The following is a 22,707-nucleotide window of genomic DNA, read 5'->3' as shown; positions in this document are numbered from 1 at the left end:
GCGGAAAAGGAAGGATGGGGGTTGGGTCTGCAGCCATAATGTCTTTAGGGAGAAAACGTAAAATGTGTATGAAATGAAAACGTGCAAAAAAAAATCAAATTTAATGGTCTTAAATCGGTACATTTTGGATGGTCATTCTTAAAGTCTTTGGATATTTTCTTGTAAGAAGTTATCAAGTTATATTGCGGAAGGTTCTTCTGTTTTACTCTATTCTATTTAAATGCACGATTGTAACTAAAATGATACATAAAAGATAGATAAAATGTTTATAAAGTGATAAACTATAAGCATTTATGTTTTGAATAATAATAATAATAATAATAATAATAATAATAATTTGTACTGCTATATAAAGAAATGTAATATCGGATCACGTTTCTTTTGCCATGTTTAATTCTTTCACGATTAATTTAATTAATTATGTTTGATATTTAATACTATTTACGCAATTATCTATTGTATAGCAGACCTTCCATTGAAGACAAATTTACTTTAACTACCGTGCAGCGATTTCATTGCAAGCATACAATCTATTATAAAACAGTTTCTTTATTTTTGATTACGAAACATCCATATCAAAAGCTAAACATAATATACCTGTATATCCAGTCGAGCAATTACGCATATATGTCTCTCCTGGGATCCCTGTATCCCATTGGATATTTATGTAATCAGTATCGCTTAAACATCTAATAACTGAAATCGGTAGGTTTGAGAATTAGAAAATGATGTCAGCAAGAAATACTGATTATTATATGAAAAAAACTTTGTTGCATTCACAATCTGTTTTCAACAGCCTGTTGTTAGTTGCTATCATTTATCACTTCGGCGTTTTTGATACATTATCCAGCTTTTCAGTCGGTGCCCTATTGGGTGGCTTTAAGTTGGTCCTGTGTTAGGGCTGCGTTCTGTTGGAGCTGCGTTTTGTTAACGTCGCTTTTGTTCTCATATTTTTACTTGACATCACATATGTTTTCTTGATTACAGAGTATTCATGTAAAGAAACAAAACCCACATGTTCCATGAATTTCAATTTTTAATCAGCTGGACTTTCGTTTAAAAGAGATCTAAAAAATAATTCAAATTTAAAATTGCCAAACTAATTTTTAAAAAAACCGGTAATATTCATAAAACCCAAAAAAAACTTTTCTGAAAAATTCTTAAATAAAGAAAAAGTGGTAAATGATGTTGGATGACATGTTAAAATTGAAGGAAAAATACAAGTTTTGATGTGGTTTTTGGAATCTATTTTAAGTGGACAATCCCTTATTTGATTTAAAAAACTGAAAAAAAATTGTCTTCTTTTAAAATTGTAAGAAAATTGAAAAAGATGGCCAGGTCCCCAAATATTTTCTTACAAAAAAAAAAAAAAAAAAAAAAAAAAAAAAAAAGATCCAATTAAACTTTTTTAACCCTTTTTTGACCCTTTTTTATCATATTTTAAAAATTTTTTATGACAGATGTGAAAGATTAAACGTTTGGTATTAAGTAGAAATGGACCAAGTAGAAATTTTAATATCTTGAAATGGTGTTGTTTATTAACCAACCTTGTTCATGCAAAAGTATTGTGGTCGAGTTTTGGCCGGTCTCCAAATTTGAATTGAGGAATCTGACCATTCAAAATAAATGTCACTGTATGCTGTCAATGAATGCATGCGTCTACCTTATACAAGCAGACTGCAGAAATTTTTGTATGAAAAACGTCTCTGATTCGTACCCTGGCCTCGGTGAGATACATTTTATCCAAAACATTATCTGTAATCAGCAATATGTTACTAAGAATATTATGCACCTTTGGGTAGACATAACATGTTAGAGAGTGACTAATCTAGAAAGGGAGGAAATAATTTTAGTTATGATGAAACACATACGACGTTCAACAAATTAAAACACGATTGTACAAGTGTCTAACTTACAGTTACAGCTGTCTGAACTCAAGGCATATGTTACTTCTTGGGAGTAAAAGACTGCACTGACATAGTTTCGGGCACGGCAAAAATTGTCTAAACTAGTAACCGTTTCACCCTTTCTTGTCATATATGTTTGGTTGTCTAAAGTAGGATTATTGCAAACTGGTTCAATATCACCGATGTCTGTGACTGTGACATTGATTACTGAAATAGCACTTAGACCACCGCCGTCCCTTACCTTGAAATACATAGACAAAGTTATTGAAAAAAGAAATATCAGGATGACCATGCCCGAGAGAAACTCTTGTTATATGAAGTTATGATCTACATCGATATATACTTTATTAGAATAAAAAGCAGGAAACAAAGACAGCCGGTGCTAGGAGTCGTGGACGGTAGCTTTTAAAGATACGATATATGTCTCAATTAAATCAAATATTTGCCATGTGTAATGTATATTTATGAATTCGCGATAAAAAAATTGCATTATGCACGTTGAAATTCGTAAAATAAGAAAACAACTCTCACCAAAACATCAAAAAGGAAAGTAGGTCCACGTGGAGTTTTACTGTGAGTCTCCTCACTGAAAATGATTCCTCGTAGTAAATTTAAGCAAATGATAATTTAATAAGATACAGACAATAATGAAGTTTAATAAATTTTACCATTTCAGGTAGAATATTGAATTCTGCCTAAGCCAGTACAAAGGGAGTGGACGTACATTGCAAATACTGTCCATGAACAGACTTACTACAACTTTTCCCTTTTCCCGTTTGAGACGTTCTTAAGGGATTCTTATTTTCTCTACTTTATTTGCTTGCAAATAATGCCATTATTTTCAATGGTATATAGCTATATCTTATGTAATAATATTATAAAATTTAAAAACACTTTGTTCCCATAATCTTAATTCTCGAAAGAGTTGTTACCAAGACCTATATCTTTGTAATTGAACTGTACGTAAAGATAATAAAATAATGTTAAACAAAATACATGTATTATGCTGCTTTTTCAAGACTACCAATGATTGTGTGCACGCGCTATTGGTTTTGAAAGATATTTACTAACGGATTTCCTTCATTCTAGAACTTTGGAATGTTCTTTTAGTAATTAACCATTGTTTCAAATTTAACAGGTGTTGTTTAACACCTGTATGTACTGAAAAAAAACACAAATATATCATACCAACGTGTATATATTTACCATTAAATGCCAAAATTTATAAGCTGTTATTTCATTGACAAAGAAACGTATTAGTAATCTAATGTAAATGTGTATTTTTATACCCAAAAATGGTTAAACTACAATATTCTAGAAAAGAGCTTTATAGATACGATTTACCTGTCCCAGAATTTATCCGCATCCAGCACTGATGCTGTCTTGATGTGGATAGTATCTTTTGATATTCTTTCTACTTCAAACAATCCATTAACGTCTATATCTAAAACATAAATTGAAGTATGAGATATGACCATATACATAAATCTATACGTACTTTTTCAAGAGGGGCATGTGTTCTTTGTTGTTGTTTTTTTAATAGGGTGTTCTTTGGGGTGTTTTTTTAACGCAACGGATCCGAGCAAAAACCATATCAGTCCGGACCATTTTTATTAATTTAGATTTTTCCATAGTCAAACAAAGGCAATATATTAGTAACCTTTCAATATGCATCCCATAGCTAATCAGAAAAGTATGAAACTGAAGGAAAAATCTCCTATTAATAGCCTTTCATTACGATACACTCTTGGTCCACGACTAAGTGGTTTAGGTCATCGACTTTAAAGCACGTATCCATCACTGATGAGGGTTCAAACGCAGTTTATGGCACCACATTCGCTTGAATATAATTGTATGTTAAGTTAGTTGAACACAGCATTCCTTCAAAACTGAATAAAGAGCTGATATGTGACTATAAAGTGACTTTCGAGCTGAACTGTAATGCTGGCTCAAAATTGGACATAATGAACAACATAAATTAAATGCTTAACTCATATGTACGACACTCGATATATCTATAACAAGGGGTATGACCTACATCAAGTTGTTCGGTGGTTTAAGAGAAAAACAAACGGGTAGTCTATAACTAATTGCGCAAAGGCGTAACTATTCTGTTTTTAAGTCAATCAGCAACAATTTGCTTGGGATTTTAGCTTGCCAAATCATTTTGTGTCATTGAAGTGATACATTTAGTAAATAAGCTCACAGTAAAATATTTCACACTCGGTAAGCACATATATAGTGCTTCTATATTCGGCTTTGTGAACTAAGAAAATAAACGTATATTTCGGGTCACTTTAAGATGATTTTGTGTAACCTCGGTTTTTAAGTTATGTTTAATTAAATTAGAAAATATTCTGTTGGAAATATAAACGTTATGTTAAGTTAAAATGATTCCATATATGTTCTGATATAGATAGTTTCCTCTAGCAAATTGCTTCATAAAATAATTGACATAAAAACGGGTCACCTTAATTGCCACCCCTTCAAAACATTTTTGTAACATATTTTTCATTCTAAAAGTACCAACAGTTAGTAGACATTTATGGGAAGGTATTGGTCATATACATAAGAAAATCCGATTAGCTGCTGCTGTTTAAATTAAATTCCTGAATAATTAAGTGTAAATAGGCCAATTGATTTGGTCTATCGTAAAAAATGTAAGGTTTTCTTAAACAAAAAGCTACTATTTTACATGGTTTGGCAAATATAACTTACTTAAAAGCTGACACTAGTTTATTTTTTTTTTATTTATATAAACAGTATTTCAGTAAATTTAGGTAATAAAAGAGATTTGCTTATAGAATATAGATCTATCAAATGTGCGCAATGGAGAAAGTATTAATGAAAAATATATATTAAGTTTACATTTATATAATTTATTTAAACAATATTTCAGTTAATTTAGGAAACAATAACTTATTTGTGCTTTTAATTGAATAAATTTACCTGTGTGACTTTCTAATTTTATCTGTAAATCTCCAAATTTTCCATCATCCGGGTCAGTCAATGAGAGGTTTGCTACTATGGTGCCGACTGGGACATCTTCACGTACTTCCGTTATAATGTACTCCGGTAGAATAGTTGGTCGGTCATTCACTTCTTTCACATCTATTCTGATTGGAACTTTATTTAACGTTTCATTTTTGTACGGCTCTTTCAGTACACTGACAGTTGTCTGTTGTCAAATAAAGAAACATGACAGAATATGGAGTTTTCAAGTTTCTTATTTACATCTATGAACATCCCCAGATTCACGTTTGTGCAAAAGTTCAGGGACGGACATACCCTGGCTTTTTGCAATGCAACCAAGAATGTTATGAGATATAGGGTTCGTGACGGGCATCGATTCTATGCCAAGGGGATCAAACTGAACCACACTGCAATCTTAAAAATAGTTGCCCAGATTTATGTTGGGATTGTTTTCACAGCCAAATTTAAAATAGTACATGTGTAATCTTTGCTCTTTTTTTCGTGTTTCAAAATTCTCTACACTAAACATTAAAATGTCGTTCTAGGTTCATTAGAAACAAATTGAAGACTAAATTTTAAGGAAACGAGCTATTATTGATATTATGATTAATGGTTAAATCCAAAGGTGTTTTCATACGGTAGAATTATGATGTGCATCTGGTTATTCACATATTTCATGAACAAGTTTTCATTTAGACTTGATTTTATTCCATTTAACAAGTCTTCAGGCAGACGAGTGTTTATTCCATTAACGATTTTGTCTTTCGATAAAACTAAATAAGATATTGATATGACAACAAATAAAAAAGTTCAAAAGCGCAATGATTTAACCCAGAGACAATTGACCAATATATAATGCCTTAAATATTGTTTGATTAATGTGCCACAACGGAAAAGAATGATTGGAGAGGTAATATTCACTACGTCATTAGGTTTATATTGACGTAACATACGATGAGGAATAGTGTGAAATATTTATATGTTACGCAGTTATTATTCATAGAATTATAAATGAAATTAAAGAAAGACGGTCAAAGATACCTGTAAAAATGCTTAAAAAAGAAAAATGCATACTGAAGAAGCAAAACAAAAAAGAATACTAAAAAAGATAAAATACATGTACTTACATTCCAAGTATTTATATAAGGCGCATTTTTTATTGTTAAAACAAGGTAGTTTAAATTTCTGCATTTCACGTTTTCTATCCTAAAGTATCTGTGTTCGTTATATGTGATGTCTAACCGAAAATACACGCTTATGTTGATCCAGTTGTTGCAAAAGAAACTAATTTTTGTTGATCTGTCGCCTTTCGGAAGGTCGTCACTAATTGTTAGATATATGTAATTTGGTGTGCACTCTAAAATAAAGAAATAAAGAACTATGTAAAGTAAATAAAGGTATATCTACAAAGTGAAAACTTACGATTTCCGTCACGCACATTGTTGTTTAAACTAATCCTAGGCACATAGTTGTCTTTCAGGCAAATTAATTTCTAATTAAATAGTGACCAATGCAGAACATGGTTTTAAAAATAAAGATAAGATATCGATTAAAAAGAAATGTCGATCATATAAACTTGAAATGTTAGAATGACCTTGCTCTTTGGCAGCATAATCATATAATATGCATGTGCATACCCTTTAAGATAATTGGCACGAGTCTACTCTATAAAATAATCTGCACTACTAAACTCAATAAAACATTCAGCACGTGTCAACCCAGTAAGAGAATATGTACGATTCAACTCTATAACATCAATCAATTTTTTTTTTCAATTTCAAATTTTATTGCCTGACACATTATACAAAATGTAAAATGTTTATAGCAGATAAACAATATAAACATATATACCTGTCCAATGATTAAGACATGAGGTAAACAATAAACAAGAGCTTAACAAACAGACAAAGAGAAGAATTTCAATACAATATTATCAAAATATGATGCCTTAAAGAATGCGAATTTTATTTGCAGAAAAAATGAATTTTGCTATGTTAGATAAATTATTTTTTGATGATGAACACATGATATTTTCAAATTTGATTAAAGATGGCCAGTGGCAATAATAACTTTTGAAAAATTTACTTCTAAGGGTTCTATATTTTGGACAAACTAGTAAAAAGTGGCATTCTGTTTCAATAGATTGCATGTAACAAGACTTACAAAGACGCTCATTTAGGGGTATGTTTGTGCATCTTCCCGTTTCTATGGCTTATTGGTGTGCTGAGACTCTAAATTTAGCTAAAGCTGTTTTTAAGTAATTTTCTTTGATAGTGTCTAGATATTTTTCTCTTTTGAATTCGTGTTTGAAAATTGTATATGTTTTTAATTTGCTCAAGTTGTTTATTTCAGAATACGGTTTTTGGTAAAAGTTATCAAATAGTCCTTGTTTTATCAATTGGAGTGTTGTATTATCAAGTTTTTGTGAAAGCCAAACGTATCCAAAACCATGTTTATTTATACCCAATTTCTGTTTTTATGTGTTAAATTATTCTGATCATCTTATGATCTGAGCCGCGCCATGACAAAACCAACCAAATGCGTTTGCGACCAGCATGGATCCAGACCAGCCTGCGCATCCGCGCAGTCTGATCAGGATCCATGCTGTTCGCTAACAAACCCTATAACAAGTAGAGAAACTGATAGCGAACAACATGGATTCTGATCAGACTTCGCAGGCTGGTCTGAATCCATGCTAGTCGCAAACGCATTATGTTGGTTTTGTCGTGACGCGGCTCATCTAGTTTCAAATTATTATATACTTATTTACGATATTATCATTGTCTAGAGTTATTAGCTTATTCCAGTACTTAATCATATTATAATTTCGCATAACAAACATTGGAACCCGACCTAGTTCTCCATAGAGGGCTGTTAAATTTGTTGACTTCTTTACTCCTAATATATTCCTAAAACATCTGGTGTGTATAAGTTCAATGTCTGATGCTGGATGCAAACCCAAACCTCAGGGCAGCAATTTAAGATCCAACTAATACATCGGAAGTTTTAATTTTTTGCGATGTTGGTTATACTGCCCCGTCAAATATTTGGAAAAGCTTATGAAATGAAAACGAGGCATGTTGAGCCATTTTCAAATATCGTAGCTTTTGTTCTTTCAACATTAATCCCGAGACCCCATATATTGCAAAATGTTTCGACGTCACTGACCATAAGTTGAAGGTTTTTTTTTAAAATTTACTAAAAAGAACCATATCGTCTGCATACATAAATAGAAAGAGATTCATATCTTAGGGATATAGTTTCTGACATATCACTTTTTATAAAATTTATCAAATCATTTACAAAAAACATAGCCAGCAAAGGTGAACTGGGGTCTCCCTGCTTTACTCCGGACGTATAATCAAAGAAGTGGGACAATTCCGAGTAAAACAGAACACAAGACTTAACAGAGTTGTACATGGCACGCAGTGCTAAGACAAACTTGGCTTATTCCAGAGGTATTTGTGTTCGATTCTATCAAAAAATTGCTTGTAGTCAATGAATACGCAATAAAGTTTTTCTTTTTCATTCAATTTTTTGCTATAATTGAGTTTAAAATAAAAATACAATCCGATATTGAACTCCAAATTGTGTTGGTGTGAGTTTATCATGTAAAGAAGCCCAGTCTGTAAGTCTATTTAAAAGTATCTGAGAATATATTTTTGAAATTATGTTTAATAATGTTATTCCTCTGTAGTTTTTAGCATTATTCACATCTCCTTTCTTAAATACCGGGGTAATTATTTCTTCACCCCATAATGCTTGGTAAACTTGATTGTTTAATATATAGTTATAAATAGATTTTAAAAACGTAAGTGTTATTTCAATCGAGCATTTAAAGATTTCTGCCGAAAGTTGATCTATACCGGGACTTTTATTGTTATTTTGTGACATAACAGATTTCCGTATTTTCTCCTCAGTAATATCTCTATTGAGCATTTCGTCATTAAAAGTAATAATTTCGTCGGGAACATTAAAAACATCATTATTTTTATTTTGACCGTACATGTTTTTTAAAATGAGTATATAAGTCATCAATTGTGAGTGAGTCTGCTTTGTTGCTGTCTTTTTTGTACTTAGAGTTAAGTATTTTCCAAAACTTATGTGGATTTGAGGAGGCTTATTTATTAAAACAATCACCCTCTTTTAATTTATATTTAAATTTCCTTTCTTTTTAAACCTATTATATCGTATCCTGGCTTTAACAAAGTTAACCTTTGTTTATTTTCATCCGTTTTATTCCTTTTATACAAGTTCTTAGGATATTTTAATTTGATCTTTTCTTGTTTACATTTGGTATCAAACCATAACAGATTTTTGTATTTGTATTTTTTGTTATTTATCTTACAGAATACAGTTTCAGCTGCTGAATGAAGTAAATTTGTGAATTGTGTAGCAGATTCATTGACGTCACCAAAATTATCTTGTGTTATCAATTTATTAATTGACTCATATTCATTTCTTAAAAGGCAATTAAAAGAGTTTACCTTATTTGTGTCAAAAACCATTGTTTTTATATTTTGAGTCTTTTCTGATTTCGTACCGTCAAACTCTAATGTAACACTGAATTTAGACTTTGATTCAAAAGACAAACACGCATGTAGAAAATTGTCTATATATTTGAAAATATCATATTTGAGTAGAAGATAGTCTAAAACACTGGCACCCCTATCGGTACAAAAAGTAAAATCTCCTGAAGTATCATTTCCTAATCGGCCATTTGCAATTAAAAAACCGGTCGATTGACATAATTGTAACATATTTCTCCACTAAGAATCAACTACATCTGCGAGAAATACTATCACATTTATAAATGAATGGTTGATTGTCATCTAAGTATTTATCAAAAACAATAAAATCGTAATCAACACAAGTTCTACTATTCATGTCACCAGTAATGATAACATGGCCTAAGTTTTCAAAATGATCAATATTTTATTCTAAACAATCAAAAAAGTCAAAAGCATTATTTTCTAATACAAAACGAATTATTACTTGTGGGTCTCTTGTACATATGGCATAGATAAATATCAGTATCGTGTGAAAAAAAGAGTTTATCTAATTTTATCCAAAATAGTCTATTGATGTTTCTTTTTCAATTATACTTATTTTATCTTTAAGATATGTTTTATAATATAGAGAAATACCTCCCGAAAAACGTCCAATTTTTTGTGTTTCGATTTAACTCCATATAAATGATTACTTTCAAATATATCAATGTTAAGATTTGTTCTATTTTCACTAGAAATCCACGTCTCACTTAAAAAAATAATTTCAAAACACTTGATATAGTCAATTAAGTCATGATCCCCTAACTTCCATTTTAATCCGTTGATATTCCATGCTCCTACGCTAATGCATAGCTCTTGACCCCCCCCCCCCCCCTAAATGGAGGCAATGTGCCTTTCAATCGCATCTTTTTCAGGTATTTAGATGTCTGCAAAAAGTGGTTGCATTCTTAAACTAAACCTTTTGAAGGTATTTATGTATGTGCAGAAACGGGTTGCAGTCTTTAATTGAATCATTTTAAGGTATATGTATGTATGAGCAAAAACAGTTTGCTCTCTTCAATTAAATCTATTTCAGGACAAAAACGGGTTGCATTCTTAAACTCAATCTATCAATAGTAAATATGTGAGTGCATTAAAGTGTTGCACTCTAAAATTTAATCGTTTTTAGGAAATAATGCGTGTGAAAAAATGCGGGTTGCACACTTAATTCGTATCTTTAAAGGGTACGTAGATGTTTGCAAAAAAACGGGTTGCACTCTAAATTGAATTTAAAAGTGTATATAGGTGTGTGCAAAAAAACGGGTTCAACCATTCAGTTGTATCTTTTACAGTAAATATACATGTGCAAAATGGGTTGCGCTTTTATAGTGTACATATTAAGTGTTGCATATATAATTATGTGTACGAATACGGATTGCTCTCTGAAATGGAATTTATTTAGGATATATAGGTGTGTACAATAAAAACGTGTTTCACTCTTAAATGAAATCTTTCAAATGCATTCTTACGCTGAATACATGTTTGCAGGGTCTTTCAAATAGACGCTGATGTAGGTGTATGCAAAAAAAACGGGTTGCACCTATTTAAGGTATAAGGATATGTGCACAAACGGGTTGCATTTTTACATTGAATGATTTTTTACAAGAAAAACTGTTAATCTTTATATAAATAACTTGTATGGCCTATACTGTATAAATATCTACGCTAATATTTTATTCAATTTTAAATCTAGGTCATTGTTAGAAAATCTAATTATTTATTTCAGTAATTTTGTATTATCAGTATAGATCTATTAGTGTTTAAATATCAAAATTGTAAAACTGTAAAACTGAACACAATCTACCAGCGATTTTAATCGCAAAGAGATCTTGTTGCAAAATAGTGTTTTAAACAATCCAAAAATACGAATGAAATTGTGATTCATCAAAATCTTTTTCAAGTTTCAAGTTATCTAAACTTACAGGACTAATGATTTGCGTGAGAATACATTTTTCCATCATGTTATTCCGCGCTTTATTGCGTTTTGGTGAAGTTTGCAAAAACGCTCTGCACTGTATTGACCAAAAACCGGGTTGCATAATAGCTCTCCCCGAAGATAATGACATCCATGAATATATTTTAATATGAGAATCTGTTTGAATTGATAATTCTCAGGCCGGATATTTACAAAGTCGAAGAGAGATATAACAAATGAAAAGTAAACGCATGACGACAGTTGTTTCTTGCCAATGTTTTAGGTAAAATGTAACAGTTAACGTTTGTAATTCATCCGGCGACTGAAAATTAGTCGTAGTTTTTGTGTATTTATAATACCACACACTGAAATCATCAAAATCATTCAAACAAAAAAGTTTAACATATAACTGTAGGATTTATGCAATATTGCTGACGTACCGTTCGCTTCCCGACAAGGTTTCAAAGCGTTTTTGTCACCGTCTGAGCATTCACATTTGTAATCTTTTCCGGAAACAGGTAAACATAGATGGCTGCACGTGCTTTGTAAACATTTGCTGAAAACTAAAGAAAATAACTCACTTAACACATATCATCTTTACATAATAAATAAACTGAAATTTCCTTCATGGCATTGGACTTAATGCGAATAACACTATGAAAAAATCTGAACTTGTTTTAATATAATACTTAGTGCCTAGAACTAAATTTACATTAACAATTGAATTAGAATATCTGACAATGTTGTCCTCATTTCTTACATATCAGAATGGATCTCACAATAAAGTCGATGAATACGCAATTTCAATTACTTTTTAATACCAGTGAATCAAAATTTTCATACATTACAAAATATTTAATAACAATTTTAATCACGTAAAACTACTGACGTGTTTTATTATGATGAAATAATGTATGTAATAAAAAAGAAACACTGTCTGGCATGAATTTATTTTTATTGCATTCAAATTTTATATCATGTAATGTGTCATAGACATTGGCATGTTATTCACCAAAGATAAACATTGACTTAAAATGGCCTAATTAATCAAATTAAGATGCAATAGTTGTATTTGAGTCTTTGTAAATACTCGTATTGATGAAAGAATCTCATTATCTGTTTAAAGTCTATGAAACTTATTTACATCTTGTCTAGAGGAGGGATTCATTCGAATCAAAGCTCGTGAGCATTGGGTTCATTCCGTCAATAAATAAATCTCTGAAAGCTGTGAAATATATCAGATATTGAAAACTACTCTGTTCATTAATAAGAATTAACGAATTATATAAAGGTCACATGGATATTGAAATTATATAGCCGGATTTTGCATGATTGACACCTGCCTTGTATTTTTGGACTTAACGATCATTAATTAAGGTCCGTGACTTTAAAACTATCAAATTACCTTTTATAATATCAGTTTTCTTATAACCAGTAATGCCTTTCAAGTAAGAAAAATTTGAAGGTCCAACTTGCTCCAGTTCCCCACCATCAACACTTAATCTGCTAACATGTCTAGAAAATAAAGAATAATTCATTCATATATCTATTATATATTTATGATTTTAAAAAATAGCCCTTTTGGACCTTGCGCATCGGGTTATATATGCCAAGATCTGTTAACATAAAGCCATAAAAGCTGTTCGAAATTTGTGTGACTAGAAACATGAACATGCTGTTTAATCATGAAAATAGTTATGGTAGTTTTATATAAACACCCTGTTTGAGGTCCTAAACAAATATGGAAAAGAATCCTATATAAGGTGGCTTTATATACCGGCGACATGACCCTTTATTGTAGTTGTATGTTTTCACATAATTATTTAAAAACAATTAAGATATCAATAAAAGCTTCCTTCATGTCTGCTAAGTAACACAGAATTATTCAATTAATTTATATTCTCCCTACGTATGATTATTATTGTTTCTTTTCTCCGTTTTCTTTGGTTTTTGGGGTTTTTGGGGGTTTTGGGGGTTTTTTTTGTCTTTTTAAAAACAAATTCTTACAACATGTGTCACAATAGAAATCTACGTTCCCTTATAATAAATTCTTTTCATAGCAACACCCTTTGGGAAGTCATGTTCTTTGGGTTTAATTGCTCTAAAGAGGGTCGCTTTGAGAACGTTGTGCTGTACTTACTCACGGTGCCCGCCTGTGATGTAAAGTTTATCTCCAACAAGCGTTATGCCATTATAATAACCCAAATTGTCCGAGTACAATGTTTTCTTCACCCCTGTATCAATGTTGATCTGTCCAATAACATGATAATGTGCTTCCGCCCAAAATAAATTCATACCTAAAATAAGCAGGTAGAAGACAATGACAACATCATTAAAGTTAAACTAACTTCGTAGGATTTCAACAATTTTCGACACTTCCCGTGTCTAGTGGTCGATCTATTTGTTTCCGAATAGAACGGCACTTACCGATTTTAACTGAACAACTGGCTATTATCAATAATATCTCATCTAAAGTTTGACGGAATTGGCCAAGAAGATGCGATTGGCTTGTGGCTAAAATAAAAAAAATCATTAAAAATAGATCGTTCACTCTGAATATTCAAATCATTACAGTTCAGAATCTTATAATGGGGAACAAAACAAGAGGACCATGTATGCCCTGAGTCGCTCACCAGAAACAACTGCTTTTCAGTGTTGGAAATTATTTTTCAAAAGAAGTTGCTGAAAGGCAAGTCCAGCTCTTTCGGCAAGTTCAACTCAACTTTAACTTGTCCCTCTAGTAATATACTTTCACAACACTGATTGTTTTAGCCTTTTTTCTTCATAATAAACAATAGGGCCACTAAGATGGCCCTAAATCACTCGTTTAACCCATCATTTCATTATTCACAATATAAATTGAAATATTTTTCCCTAATATTTTGGAAAGGCTTTGTTAAAAATATGTATGTTGCAAGTGTGTTCCTATGAGACTATGTAGAATAAATGCAGAATAAATTACCACTAGAGCAGGATTAATTTTGACAGGACAATTTTTTTTATAACTTTTTTGATTGAAAACACAAAATGTCACATGCAAAACATGTAAGATGTAGATGTTTGAAGTTTACAGTTTGGGACAACAAATTTTTTATACATTCTATATGGTAACATAATTGTACCTCAAAATAAGACAAAAGGTCAAACATTGTAAGAAATATGAAAAGTAGGCCAGTTGATATCAAAATTCAATTCAGCATCAAAAATTACACCCCTAGTTCAAATTTCAAGTCTGTTTGTCATAAAACACAAGAATGAAGGTCAAATTATATCAAAAATATCAAAAGTAGGTCAGTTGATATCAAAATTCATTTCGGCATCAGAATTTACAAACCTGGTCCAAATTTAAAATCTGAATGTCAAAATACAAGAAAGTAGGCCAAATGGTGTCAATAATACCTAAAGTAGGTCAGCTGGTATCAAAATTGAGTTCAACTTCAAAAATTACACAAATTACACCCCTGGTCCAAATTTCAAGTCTGTACATAAAAGACAAAGAAAGTAGTTAAAGCAATATCAAATATATTAAAAGTAGGCCAGTTCATATCAAAATTCATATCAATTCAGGATCAGAAATTAAACCACTTCAGTAGTCAGTTAATATCTTAATTCATTTAGCATTAGAAATTACATTCCTGGTCCACATTTCAAGTCTCTATACATCATTCCAAATTTCAAGTCTCTGTACATAAAAAACAAATAAGTATGTAACAATGGTTTCAAAAATATCAAAAACAGTTCCACTGATACCAAAATTCAATTATGCACATGAAACTCAGGTTCAACAGTCTGTCCCAAAATTTATTGAAATGTGCTATTTCCAAGTTTAAATCCAATTCAACAAAACAAATTACAACTTTTAACAAAATTCGATTAAAAATGAGCATACAAACTCATCTTTGTTAAAAAGGTACTGGAGAAACAAATTTAATGTTTCTTTAGGCCTATTTTTTTCCTGGTTAATGACCTACAACTGACCTTACAATGATGCAACATGATGTCGGAATTCTACTCAGCTGTGAGATATTCACACATCATAAACAGGTCATGACATTAAGACCTTCTCCAAGCCATTGAAACTCTTTTGGAAAAATTGAATAACATATGTTCACATTCCAACATGAGTTGTTTATCTTTCATTATGAAAAGATATCCTATACCCATCTTTGAGTCATAGACATTTATTGAAATTTATTAAATTCTTACTGAAAATGTTTAATTTGGATAAAAGAATGAATAAAACTATGTATGGGAAGCTGCATATCCTATTATGGCCAAATAAAGTTGGTCTTTTTATATAAAAAAAAAAAAAAAAAAAAAAAAAAAAAAAAAAAAGTTGTTTAATGACACTATCGTTATATTGATACTATAGTGTGAAGAGTTTAAAATTTGTGAGAAGTAAAAACACTATTATTTTATAATCCATTGTCAATACTTTTTAATATTAAATTTGAGTATAGAATATCTTTAAACTATAATTTGAAGAAATGCCATGACCTGGGGCGTTTAAGCTTGAGCTTTAACAGGGCCAATCAAATTAATATGAACAAACTTGATAAAAGACTACCTAAAAATGCTACAGACAAAAGTTGGTGATCATCCATCAAGTATTTCAGTAAGAGATGATGTTCAAAGGTATTTCTATTTTAAGCTTTAGCTGCCCCTAAAAGGGGCCAATCAAATTAATATGAGCAAACTTGATAAAAGACTACCTAAGAGTGCCACATACAAAGTTTGGTGATTTCAGTAGGAAATGATGTTCAAAGATTTTTCTATTTTTAGCTTTGGAGGCCCCTAAAAGGGGCCAATCAAATTAATATGAGCAAACTTGATAAAAGACTACCCAAGAATGCTACAGACAAAGTTTGGTGATCATCCATCGATTAGTTCTGTAGAAATAGACATTTAAAGGTATTTCTATTTTAAGCCTTTGCGGCCCCTAAAAGGGGCCAATCAAAATAATATTAGCAAACTTGATAAAACACTACCCGAGAATGCTACCGACAAAGTTTGGTGATCATCCATCAATTAGGTCTGTAGGAGATGTTTAAAGATTTTTCTATTTTTAGCCCTAGAGACCCCTAAAAGATGCCAATCAAAATAATAGAAGCAAACTTGATAAAAGACTACCTGATAATGCTACAGACAAAGTTTGGTGATTATCCATCAATTAGTTCTGTAGAATAAGATGTTTAAAGGTATTTCTATTTTTAGCTTTAGCAGCCCCTTAAAGGGGCCAATCAAATTCATATGAGCAAACTTGATAAAAGACTACATAAAAATGCTACAGACAAAGTTTGGTAATCATCCATTCATTAGTTCTGTAGAAGAAGATGTTTAAAGGTTTTTCTATTTTTAGCTCTGCTGACCCCTAAAAGGGGCCAATTGGAATGACATGAGCTAATTCAAGTGTGACTGTCACAAGGATGCTACATTGAAGTAAATCTGCTTAGTAGTTTCAGAGAAGAAGACGATTGTTGACGCATGACGACGGACGACGGACGCCGGAGCATCCCCCTTTGATACTTATAGCTCACCCTGAGCCGAAGGCTCTGGTGAGCTAATAAAAGTTATTTGCGCATTATTTGTACGCCAAAAGTCCTAGCGGGACATTTGGCACCGCGAGGACTGAAACCCTCTGAGATAACATGTATGACGTGTTTAATTGAAATCACATTAAAATCAATAAATAATTCAAATATGTTTATCTAATTGTATTCAATTTTAGTTCCATAATGACGCTTGTCAGGTTTTTGGCGTTCAGATGATTTCCAGAGTGACTTAAAAATTACCCAGTGGCATTGTCTTACTTTGTCGCCATCTTGATTTTACACCATAGCCAAAGAAGGATTTTTTCCCCAAAAGTAACATTTGCAATATGTAACATACAAACATGTAAGTTTTATGACATTATTATGATAAAAGTTTGATATTTGGAATATACTTGTGCTGTTTTTGAAATGTACCTTTTGTTTGCTTAAGGTAGAGAGAAACTGAATTCAATTTTGCTTCTTATTATCTTTAAGAGATGAATTGATTAATTTGCTCATTCATCCATATCTGCAAAATACATTTGAACCACCTTATAAACTGATGTTATTGTCAGGTACGTCAGAAATTCCAATTTGTTTTCTTCAAAACTAAGGCTTACATCTATTCTTTCTTTAAGGCTTCGGCATTATGTTCAATTTTTCTTCAAGGCTTCGACAGAATGTGCATTTCTTTCTTCAAGGCAATGATATAAAATCCATTTGTTCTCCAAGGCTTTGACAAAAAATGTCTTTTTTTCTTCAAGGCGTTGACAGAGTGCAATTTGTTTTCTTTTAATCTTTGACAGAATGTCCCTTTTTCTTCAAGGCCCCAAGGAATTTTTTTATGAAAGAATGTCCTTTCTTGTTTGAGGTTTTATGTTTGAGAAGAGGGGTGTATTTTAACTGCTGTCTCAGTAAACGCCCCATTTATTCATCTAAAAATCCTTATCTGTGAGTTTGTTTTGATTATGTTCCAGGTGTTTCATTTTGTGTATATATTAAGCATTACAAATACCTTATGCAATTATTTTCAATTATATGAATACTTCGCATTTTCTTGCAATACGATTTATGATTATTTCGGGCTATATAAGGAGCAATGTTTAAATACTCAGAAAATTCCTCTTAAGACAAACATATACAGAAAGATCTTTAATACAGATCATAATAATGGCTTTCATGTCCCTAAGAAAGATAGGTGTGGCTTATGTGAAGAGATAAAAGTAGCTAATTCAGAAAACTAGGCCAGTAACGAATTAATTGAAAAGTATGATAAACATTGTATAGATAAAATTTTAACAAAGAATAAATGAGAGCGAGACAGATTGAATCGTAGGGATAATGTTTTAACTGTGTCTTTTAATTTACAAATTGTACTTTTTCTGCCAAAATCTAATGTAAGTAACTTTTTCTATAAGCGGACATTGTCAGCCTTCAATCTTACAGCATATTCCTCTAAAGCTGTTTGTGCTTATAACCGCATATTGCATGAAGCTATAGACGGAAGAGGAGTGAAGACGTTACAATACTAAAAAAAATTAACGTGACTATCCTTCAGTTCAATCATTTATGTTTTTTCTGATGCATTTGTGCCCTAGAATAAAATTTCTGTTATATCTTTCGCCCTAAAAATATTTATGAATGACTGTTACATAAAATTGCGTGTCCTAGGAAATCTAGCGTCAAGTAAGGGATAACATTCACAGTAATATTGAACGGGTAACGCGATATTCAGTATATAGTCCAGTCGGATTGATACGAGTCTTAAAATGGATGCGTCGAAGAAGCTCAATTCGAATTATCGAAAAGCATAAGCACAATTTGTAGACTACCAAAGGTGAATTTTGCCATAAAGTTTAACGAAATTCCCTTTATCAAAGTAAAGTGCTTGAAATATGATAATTGTATGCCATTTTATATCGGATACAAAATTTCATTTAGTGCGTGTGGCTTTAGAACATCTAGTATTGAATACAAAGAAAGGTGCTCACAAAGCAACAAAATATCGGCATTTATACCAAAACCTGCACTTAATAACAAAATCCTAGTAATTCCGAAAGACAAAAATGACATAGCAGGCAGACAAAAATACATGTAAGAGGTAGACAGACATGTCTACAACGCATAAAATTAATTGTCAATATATGATCACTATACAATGCACATAAAATGAAACTTTTAATGCATTAATCTTTTAATTTGAAATGTCATTTCAAATCGCTTAGTTTATAGTTTATATTGTAAAAATTTGTGTATGCCTATAAATACAGATATTGCAAAAAGCAATATTCTGTTATAATTGTAATTTTTATTATGAAACTTTTGAGGCAATTATATGTTGGGAAAAGTCAATTGACTTTAATAAACAGACATGAATTTCTTAATTGACAATTTATTTTATGGTAAAGTAAGAAACATTTGTTTGAATGGTGACAAACATTATTCTAGTTATAGGTAAATTTGGAAGATGTGTATTTTGTTCCGTTTGTATATGAAAGCTCTTAGTCTTATGAGAGTCTATGTTCACTACACATTACTAACATTGTTAGATTTTATATCAGTTCCTTGTATTCTTTGTTTCAGATTTTATGGCATTTACCCCAAAATAATAAAACACTTGCGTAATCGAAACCCTTTTGTTATGATTTTCTCCATTTATTATGATGTGTAGATTGATAAGAGATGATTTACATCATTGCTGCATCATGTATATTGAAGTTATAAACCCGTTAATTTAAGTTGACAGTTGTTTATGCCAAAATCATTAAACAATACAATACAATACAAAACACTTTATTCAGCTTTAAATTGTCACAATAACATTCAACACAATACACGAGAGGGTATAAGCTGTTGGCAATTCAAAATAATGCTTAGACTTTTCAATTATTCGTAGAGTAAAAAAAATAAAAAAAAATATATCACCAATTATTTCATATTTATTTAACGGTTCAAAATACCGGCAATTGTTTAATTATTTACAAATTCCAGGAAAGATCTATATTGACAATTTTATGTTTGTTATTAAATAACAAGATATTTCCGTGTTAAAGGTAGCACCTAATTTCATATTATAACATTACTTATACCAAGATATTTGAGGTTTTTGTTGTATAAAAAATAAAACAAGTTAATAAAAATAATTTTTCACGATACCATTAGGTTAAGACAATTAAAACTGTGTGAGGTTTTTGTTGTGCTGCTTGTTGTTGTTGTTTCTTTTTCAACAAAACACGATTTGTTTTGTTTTTTCAACAAAACACGATTCTTAACGAATAAAATTATGTAATTTCAAAAACTGTGAAAAAAATGTTACCGAGTGTTTCTTGTAGAGAGACTAGCACAACGAAAAACCCCGGTTTCATCTCGTATAATTAAATACTGAAATAATCCTTATGGGAATATCGGATGGGTATTCTTATATGGGCATTTCAATAAGAACAAAATATACCTAGGTAGATTCAAACAAAAGTACAATATAAAGTATAATCCCTCATTACGACCACGGATTTATATTACAGGGATCGGACACTCCCAGTTAATTAACCCTATATTACAACAAAAACATTTATTCAGCATAAAGCAATATCTAACATCACTTCTAGCCTACATATTAACATCTGTAGTAGTTACCCATGAAATATAAACACTACCATAAGACAAAAGAAAAGTCAAAAATAAACAAGAACAGTAAATTAAGAGAGAAACTTGTTTTGCATAACTAGAATTGGGATAAATGATTAAGTACAAAATGTAAAAAAGGAGAAGTAAAATGTATGAAATAATAAATATTTTCAAGAAAAACTAGGGGAAAGCTGATGATTAGTTATTTAAATTCTTTTCGAAGTTTATTTGCAAAGTATATGTACTTCGAGAGATTTGCTATTTCTTTTTTATTCTTTGTCATCATCAAATGATCAAATTTATTTAAAGATGGCCATGATTAATTATAACGTCGCAGACATTTCTCTCTAATATTTGAGTATAATGGACAAGTTAATAGGAAGTGATTTTCGTTTTCAATCATATTTAAATTACAAAATTGACATATTATTTCATTTCTTATTACATTATTATACCTTCCTCGTTCAATCTCTAATATTTTAAATGAACACATTAAGTCTACTATTGATACAATGCTTCCAATTTATATCAAATTATTTAACCTTATTTTTGACTCTGGATTAATACCATCAAGTTGGACAAAAGGTGTAATATTACCAATTTATAAAAATAAGAGAAATGCCACTCAACCCGAGAATTAAGACCAATATTTATTAATTTTGTTTAGGTAACCCCTATTTACTGCAAATACTGAAACTAAATTACAAATTTAAACACTGAAGACCAATAATTAAAACCAAAATCAACGGGAAATTCCGAAAAACCACTCAACTTCAGATAATTTATTTATTTTACAATCTTTAATTGATATTCTAAGAACACAAAAGAAAACAATATTGTGTGCATTTATTGATTTTAAACAAACATTTGATACTGTCTGGCGTCAGGGATTGTGGAATAAACTCATCAAATACAATGTAAATGGCAAATGTTTTAAAATAGTCAAAAGCATGTATGAAAACATTAAATCATGTGTAAAAACGTCCCAAGGAGTGTTTGACCTTTTCCCCGTGTCTAATCGGAGTAAGAAAAGGCGAAAATTTTGATACTATTTTCACTTTATTTAAATGACCTTGAAACTTTTCTATCAGATAATAATGCAAATGGAATAAGCTTCAGCATCTCTGAACTTAACCTTTCTATTTATCTCAAACTTTTTGTTATTCTATATGCTGATGACACCGTATTATTAAGTAACTCACAACATGGCCTACAAAAAGAACTAGAATTATTCGAACAATACTGCTCAAATTGAAACTTACAGTCAACACGCTAAAAAGTAAAATAATCATTTTTGGATCAAGAATTAAAAATAACCTTCCAATCTTTACTTATGAGAATAAAGAAATAGAAATTGTAAATGAATGCAAATACTTAGGACTCTATTTATCCAAAACCTGCAGCTATAAAAAAACCTAAAGAGCATATTGCCAAACAGGCAACAAAGGCAATGTATATTTTATTAAAGAAATAAGTAATATTGACTTGCCTCTAGATCAACAAGTTGATATATACAAAAAACAATCCAACAATTGCATTTATATGGGGATACAGTAACATGACATGTCTTGAAAGAGTACAACTCAAGTTTTTCAAACACATCTTAAATTTAAAAAGGTCAAAGCCTTCCTATATTATATACAATAAACTAGGTCTAATGCCGCTAGATAAGAAAGATATCTTTCTGGTGCAGAATAAAAAATAACAATAACAATATAAATTATAACAATAATAATAACGGTAGTAATAATAATAACAATGGTTTTAACAACACCAATAATAACAATATCAATGATAATAATGACACCAATGATAACAATCCCAGTGATTATAATAACACTGATAATGATAACAACCATAATATAATTATAATCAATTCATACGTACAGATAATAACAAACTGGCAACCATAATGTATAATATTTTAACTGGATTAAATAGGCAAAGAAATGTCAAATCCAAATGGTTAGACTTTATTGATAATCTGATTCAAACAAATGGATTCAATAATGTATTGATTAACCAAAAGTGATCTGAATCTAAAATGGTTTTCTCTTGCATTTAAAAGAAATATTAAAGACCTATTTACCCAAACCTTGAGCTCAACAGTTAATAATTCAACTAACTGAATGTACAAGATAATTAAACATGATACCAACATGAACAAATATTTCACAAAATTACCAAATTATTATGGAAAACTGTTA

At 30.7% G+C, this 22,707-nt stretch overlaps 1 protein-coding gene across 1 annotated transcript in view; it reads right to left on the bottom strand.

The window, feature by feature from the left end:
* Positions 1 to 1,916: 1,916 nt before the first annotated feature.
* LOC132742899 (sortilin-related receptor-like) overlaps positions 1,917 to 22,707 on the bottom strand; it is a gene marked incomplete at its 3' end in the record, with an annotated part of 33,948 nt that continues 13,157 nt past the window's right edge. Inside the window, 8 exon segments of the mRNA XM_060731406.1 lie at positions 1,917 to 2,148; positions 2,439 to 2,493; positions 3,252 to 3,351; positions 4,857 to 5,085; positions 6,008 to 6,237; positions 11,786 to 11,908; positions 12,751 to 12,860; positions 13,486 to 13,642. Coding sequence (XP_060587389.1) covers positions 1,917 to 2,148; positions 2,439 to 2,493; positions 3,252 to 3,351; positions 4,857 to 5,085; positions 6,008 to 6,237; positions 11,786 to 11,908; positions 12,751 to 12,860; positions 13,486 to 13,642 — 1,236 coding nt within the window.

This window comes from Ruditapes philippinarum, unplaced genomic scaffold, assembly GCF_026571515.1.
Source record: "Ruditapes philippinarum isolate M1 unplaced genomic scaffold, ASM2657151v2 ctg7278_1_1_1_1, whole genome shotgun sequence".
Taxonomy (NCBI): Eukaryota; Metazoa; Mollusca; class Bivalvia; order Venerida; family Veneridae; genus Ruditapes; species Ruditapes philippinarum.
The sequence above is the reverse complement of the archived record's forward strand: the minus strand, read 5'-3'. Positions and strand labels throughout refer to the sequence as shown.